Consider the following 7268-nt stretch of genomic DNA (forward strand, 5'->3'; position numbering starts at 1 on the left):
ATTTGGGTGCGTGTTCGAATCGACTAACTTTAGCTAAGTTAACTCCCCTTTTGTGATCAGCATATCATAAATCTATTTAAAATAACCTAGACACGACGATTGACAAATGGAGGCTTGTAACGGTAAATTACTACTGGTTAACCTGAAAGTAGTGGCTACACACGGGTGTACTCCGCCTGGGTGATCAAAAGGTTGAAAACACTAAATCAAACAAAATCTAAAAATCCAGGAATTTTACAACATCAAACATGATAAAATATTTTAGGTTCTTGCAAATTTGATCTCAAAATAACATTCGAGGAGCTCATAAAAAACCCACTGCTCAAAAAGTGCAACAAAGTTTGTGTCGTAATTTTGTAATTTTCTGTTCAGAGCTCCTCGAATGTCATTCGTGGATAAAATTGTGCAAAAGCCTAAAACATTTGAGCATGTTTGATGTCGCAAAGTTTCAGGATTTTTTGCCTTTGTTTGATATTGCTTTTTCATTTTTTTCGCTCACTCGGGAGTAGAAAATACAATCAATTCTTTCTCTGTAGAAAATCAAACATCCTGTGAAGCAAAAGAGCAATTTCAGGGAGCCTCTGAAGCAAGTCTCTTGGCTGAACATGTTCGTCCTGCGCCTAAGTATAATGGAGTATGTATCGCGGGAGCATTACTGTTCTGAAAGGGAACAAGTGACCCCGCAAAAAAAAGGGAACAAGTGGAAGTAAACTAGTTGTTATAACATCCCGCGATGCGCTTTTTATCTTTACCTATTATGTTGTGGCGGGCACTGTAATTCACCCGCCACTACAATATGGTTTTGAATTCATAGAACCTGTAAACACATTGAAATCATATGTACTTATTGTAGTAATTTATGCGGTTAAGACTGTTAACACGGCAGGGATAATGGTTTATATAAGACAATTATTTGGCTCATCCGCTGGATCACATAAGTACCTAGACAATGACCTGATGTAGATCGCCCTGACCCATAGTAGAAACAAGATGGTCCGGCCCATACTATCAATATATCAGTTTGTTCAGTTGCCACCAAATGAACTTTATTGATTTGTTGCACAACATAGTAATACATGAAAATGGGAAGTAACACCTTGAAAAGGATCTAGTAGAAATAAAAAATCACTCTGAATAGAGAAAATACAAGGGAACAAATTGAAACACCACCATTGAAAAGGGTCATGCATGGCTGGTACATGGAAATGCGAACAACCGGTGTCCGCTTTATTATGGAGGATACATATTTAGTTATGACGTTCGTCTTTGACCTTATTTGCATCAATAATTTGGATTGCATACTTCGATGGTGATGTTTGAAATGTTCTTGGGGCTCGACTGTTGAACAGGAACCAAGTCAATGAATCCAGTTGCATACTTAAATAACCCAGTCCCTCCAACAATAGCCCACTGACCATTATCCAAGATGTTGCCCATAACAGCAAGGCTGGAGCCCTTGTACCTATGTGCATGTGGAAAATGAAAATGAGAAACAGAAATAATTTAACTTCTTATAATGTAGATTAACTATCCTAATTAACGAAGCCATAAAATTTAAAAATGGCGTACCTTGGATCCTCGAACGTTATCATGATGGTAGATATGGAGTTGCCGGCAAGAATGTGGCTGCCTTGTCCGCGGGCGAACACCGGACCGGGGCCTGGACCTTCGTAAATTACCGAGTCATTAACAGCAGTATGACCAAACTTGTAATCCTTTTGGATCACAGTGGCTTGATTTGTGCCGGCCCCATCGCCGATACGGTGCAAGGACAAGTTGCTCATGATGGTCTTGTTATAACTGGTGGGCATAACCCGGGTGTTGGACAAAATAACAGCCGTCATGGGTGTGTGTGGAGGAGAGGGCAAGAAATAGCTAGGTGCTTGGGATATCTCTTGTTTTTTGGCTGTGGAGAGTAACAAGGGCAATCACATGTCTATTTATAGCATGCTTATGCCTTGGCTATGCGTGTGCTTACTGCGTCCAGAGGCTTCGGGCCTCAGCAAATGCATCATGTGGCTACTGGGTACTAGATAAGAGCAACACATCATCAAAGTCACTGAGTTCAGAGGATCAGTTAATTTAGTAAGTCTGTTTTAGAGAGACTTAATTACTGCAAACAACAACATTTAATTACTGTCGCTGTCGGTGACTAACTGGCTAGCTGCGTAAAAAACTATGGTATGCAATTAGGCCTCTTTTGCATTTACAATGTTAGCACATGCGCAAGAAGGGCCGCCATTGGAATGCTCAGAAGAACCACATGCGCAGCACTAGGAAACACAAGCTAGTGTAGTGAGCAAGACGAGTATACTGTTTGAGTTCTATGTTATACAACGGTCGTACACAGCCTGAGACGTTTTCCCGAACCAGTATAATCACGAGGAAAATATTTAATCTTATCAATAGCGATGCAGGCTCTGATAACTAATCAAATGGCCACACCGACGCATCGACAGCCATCTGAGACAGTGTGCATTGGCATTACAAAACTTCCGCTTGCAAGCAGGAAGATAATTTTGTTTCAGATACGTTCGATGCATCACGTGATCAGTCACATGCTTATCACCAAATACAAGGAAGAAAGAGATTAATTTTTCAGTCTCGTGAGTCATGACATTGGTTTTAAATACCTTGCCATTAGCTGCCAGTTGACCCCACTTAGTTGCAAGCTCTGCTGTAAATCTATTGAGCAATTAGCTACCATTTGCAAATTTCCTTTCGAGATACCAGTTATACATACTAGAAATAACAAAAGCTAAAATAAACGATTAGAGTGCCCTTGCGTTGCCACGAGCTTTTGAAATAAATTTTTAGAGTTATATAAACATAATGCATGATAAATTTCACATGAAGAGATAGATAGCACCGGCATAACCGGCTAATAATCAAAGCCCAATCCACTTGCAATGTAAGTTGATACCCCCTCCATTGCTAAATATAAGTCTTTCTTAAAGATTTCACATGGACGACATACGAAGCAAAATGAGTGAATCTACACTCTAAAATATGTCTATATACATCCGTATGTAGTCCCAAATCACAATATATTAATTCAAAAGGATAAGTACTAGAAGAGCTAGAGTAGTTAAAGGGAAGACGCACATGTTTGCCTATCTGAGATGACTCATAAAACGAAGAATTGTGGTAATCACGATTACATGGTATGAAAAATTTACTAAGCATAGATGCTAAAACAGCAGGACTGGGATGACCCAAACGACTATGCCAAAGGTCGATGGAGGCCACCATGGATGTAGGAGGAGCGGTGGCAGGGAAACCGTGAAGAGAGTAGAGTTCGCTGGAGCTATTAAATCGAGCGATCTCGGCCTTGGTCTGGTAATCCTTCACAGACGGACCCAAAAGGATCAAACTCAATAGAAACTAGATTGTCACGAGTAAATTGGCCAACATAAATTAGGTTTTTAATAAGAGCGCGTGCAACAAGAACATCTCAAAGAAGAAGTGGTTTAGTGGGAGAGGGAAGTTGAGCCTGACCAACACAGTATATGAGAATAGATGAACCATCACCCAGAGTAATGGAAGGAAAAGGAGAAGGAGTGCAAGAAGATAGGAAATTACTTGATGCAGACATATGACTAGATTAGTTCTGGCCATGGGCAGCCCAGCCCGAACGGCCCGACCCGACCCGACGCTGCCCAGGCCTAGATTTTGAGCCCGAAGGCCGGGCCGGGCCTGGACCCATCGTTTTCACGTTTTTCTGAAGGGCGGGCCGGGCCAGGCTTGGGCCTAGCAGGCTTTTATGTTTGCGGTCCGGGCTTGGGCCCAAAAAATAGGCCCGATGGCCGGGCCGGGCCTGGTTTTTTGCGTTGAGCTTGGCTAGGCCTGGTCCGGCCCGAGGTATGGCCAGGTATAGACTAGAGGCACCAGAATAAAAAATCGAATTCGTACCTGAGTTTCCTTGGGTGGCAAAGTTGTTCATGGCCTGGAGAAAGGCGGCTTGATCCCAGCTCGATGATGCAGGTGAAGTTGGTGTGGCAAGCAGCGCTAGCTGATATGTCGTTGAAGGCAGGAGAGCAGACGAGGGTGTGTAGTAGAGACTTCCATCAGTAGGAGACGGTGATGGAGCACCATAAGGAGCATACGATGGAGCAGCATGATATGTGTTCGCCGGCTGTCGAGGGGTAAGCAACCTAGGGACACCATTATGCTGACGAAGGCCGGGTTGCCAAGCACCGGTGTAGGCAGGTGGAGCGCCAAGGGGGGAAGGGGCAGACCAGGACATAGGCCATGGCTGGACAAGCCCGGTCAATGGATCTTGTGGAGGACGCCAGGATGGAGCCGCAGGTGAAGCACTTGCAGCCGGTGCAGGGTTTGAAGAAGGCGGTGTCGAAGGAGGCGCCAAGCGCATCGAGGGCAGCTTGTAAATTGGGTTTTTGCTGTGGTAGTTGGAACTGGGGTCCTAGCTTGGAGGTGGCTGCATGGATGACGTCGGGGGTGGCGTGGCGGCAGGAGCTGGCATGGGAGGCGCTGATGGAGACGGTGTATGAGGACGAGCCGCAACATGGAAGACCCTTGGGTGAGACTCCTTGGAAGCTTGAGTGTCCACTGCGAGCTACAACATGGAGCGGACTTCGGTGAAGGTTGGAGGAGGCCGCATCATCGGGATGAAGGAGGCCCGCTTGTCGAAATCCTCGCCGAGCCCTACGATGATGATGCTGATGAGTTGTGAGTCGCTGACGGAGGATCGCCGAGTTCGAGAAGCTCGTCGCCGATGGCCTTGACGTGCTGGCAGAAGAGGTTTACCGGGGCATCGGCTTGGGCCAGGTTACGCAGCTCGGTGTGCAGAGCATTTTTTTGAGCGTCGCTGTTGCTTTGAAAAAGCTGGCGAAGAGAGCCCCAGATGCTGTCGGTTGTGGCGCCGTCGTGATCAAGCATGTTGAATATCTCGGTGGTGATGCGGGTGTAGAACCACTGAACAATCGCGAGATCGTCTTTCACCCATTGAGGATCATCAGGGCGAGGAGGACTGTTGGCGGCAACGTGAGAGCGGAGGTTGCAGCGTCCCAGGTGCAAATCAATGAGGTGACGCCAATGATAATAGTTGTGGGCGGCAAGGTCGAGGACGATGGGGATGAAGGGGCTGACATCGGTGATGGTGTTGGTGAGCGACATAGGTGCAGCCAGGCGCCGCCGCGGCCATGACTTTGGCGATGAGAGCAACCAGCCGCTCGAAGTAGCCAGGCGGCGGCGGTGGTGGGGTGGGTGGAGCAATACCCTAAATCCTATGATCGATAAACTGATACCATGATAGATGAATAAAACTATTGCTTACTGATTATTTGGTACAAGGTACATGGATATGTATATTGGTACAAGCCGACGTAGACTAGGTATTACAAACCGACTTGGACTATGAAGGTCCAAGGAAAATTCTAACATGCAGCCTGAGATCTGTTCTCAAACAAATCAAAAGTCAAACGTATTAGCAGTGGCACTGATGACCGGGATCAGCCAGCGATCCACACAAATAACGATGCGGGTTTCAAATGGCTTGGCTACACCGAGGCACCGACAGTCATCTGAGATGATGTGCACTTCTATTAGAGAACGTCCACTTCTGGGTAAAAAATGATTTTTTTTTCAAATAAGGTTAACGGATCACATGCAAAGTCACATGCTTGTTGCGGAAGATCGAGGAAGAAAGTGGTTCATTTACCAAAATTTACCCTCTTCATGACCTTCTGTGCTATGAATTACTACTGTGCTCTTCATAAAATGTAGGAAAGTGCAAATGCAAAGGGAAAAGGGAGTTCAGAATATGAAGACGCACTAACACTATACAGGCTAGAACAAAAGGTAAAATAAAATCTACAAATGCAAAAAAAAAACCAGATTTAAGCAGAGTGGAGATTTGGGGGCCCAATGAATTGGCTAATAGGAATGCATACACAGTGTGCAACTAAACCAACTGGGTGTGACTATGGATGTAGGTTTTAAACTAATCAAATTGGCTACTCCGAAGCACCGACAATGCGCACTTCAATTACCGAACTTCCACTTGTTAAACGCATCATGTGAATAGCCACAGAAGATGAGGAAGAAAGTGATTCGTTTTACCTTGAGGAGGTGGACAAAATACACGCTCTTCATGACACAACTTGTGCTTCTTTGCTATGAATGACAACAAATGTGCAAGTGACAAAAAAATTTGAGGTGAGAACTTAGAATGCCAAGACGTACTACATTACTTTACAACAAAGATGGTCATAGATGTACAAATGTGTAAATGAAAAAAATTGAGGTGAGAACCTAGAATGCCAAGACGTACTATATTACTCCCTCCGTCTCATAACATAAGAGCGTATTTTACACTACGCTATTATAAAACACGCTTTTATATTATGGGACGGAGGGAGTACATTACAACAAAGATGGCCATAGATGTCAGTATGCAGACTAGAACAAGAGCTAAAATGAATAGATTATTCTAACAAAATGCAGAAACAGATTTGATGAGGGTGGAGATTTGGGGGCAGGAGGGAAGGGTAGGGTAACGACCGACCGAGTACCTACCTTGAGTAGTGGAAGGCGGGATTAGGGGAGACCAGGCCAGTGTCACGGAGCAGGAAGAAGCAAAAGTCGCCGTCGTTGTAGTTGCCTGCCGCCGCTGAGTATAAAGGCGTTGAGATCTGGTCATCCTCATTCCCGACTCTCCCTAGTGATCTACCCGGCCTTGGTAGTTTGCTGGCACAAGGTATGTCTCGTTGTTTGTCGAGGCCAGGGATCTAAATGGAGAAGGATGGCCAACAAACACCAAGGATCGTCCTCAGGGACTGCACGCCATGAGGAACTTGAGTCCATGATGAAGGAGCTAGGTCTGACTTAAGAAGATCTAGAAGATGTAGTTTTCGATCTACATCAGGCGCTGCCGGACCGGAAGAGGAGACTCGATGGTTGTTGATTGTTCGTGTCCTTATAGATCGAGAGTTCAGTATCTGTTGGTTCTTCAAAAGAGTGCACGTTGTGTGGTTGTTGGCAAGGGAAACTAAGATCAAAACTCTCTCCAAGAATCTGTTCATGATGAAGGTTAAGATGAGTGGACCGTGGACCTTCGAGGGGCGCGTCATCCTGTTTGCACCTTATGATGGTTTTAGAAAGCAGGACATTTTTCTGGTACAGCTCCCAAGGGCGCGAGCGAACAAAAAAACAGGAACCAGGTTGGCTCAATAGCTACGCTTGAAAGAAAATCCTTTAGAAGAGAGTTCCTTCCACCTTGCTATAAGCGAGATATAGCGCTCGCAGGG

At 45.2% G+C, this 7268-nt stretch overlaps 1 protein-coding gene across 1 annotated transcript; it reads right to left on the reverse strand.

Moving 5' to 3' along the window:
• Nucleotides 1-1065: 1065 nt before the first annotated feature.
• Nucleotides 1066-1898, reverse strand: LOC119299161. Its single transcript, XM_037576421.1, has 2 exons — nucleotides 1570-1898; nucleotides 1066-1462 (listed from the first exon to the last, which is right to left on the reverse strand). Exons 1-2 carry the CDS (start codon nucleotides 1842-1844, stop codon nucleotides 1282-1284), a joined length of 456 nt encoding a protein of 151 aa, XP_037432318.1. The 5' UTR covers nucleotides 1845-1898; the 3' UTR covers nucleotides 1066-1281.
• Between the last annotated feature and the right edge of the window lie 5370 nt (nucleotides 1899-7268).

This window comes from Triticum dicoccoides, chromosome 1B (genome assembly GCF_002162155.2).
Source record: "Triticum dicoccoides isolate Atlit2015 ecotype Zavitan chromosome 1B, WEW_v2.0, whole genome shotgun sequence".
NCBI classification, from domain to species: domain Eukaryota; kingdom Viridiplantae; phylum Streptophyta; class Magnoliopsida; order Poales; family Poaceae; genus Triticum; species Triticum dicoccoides.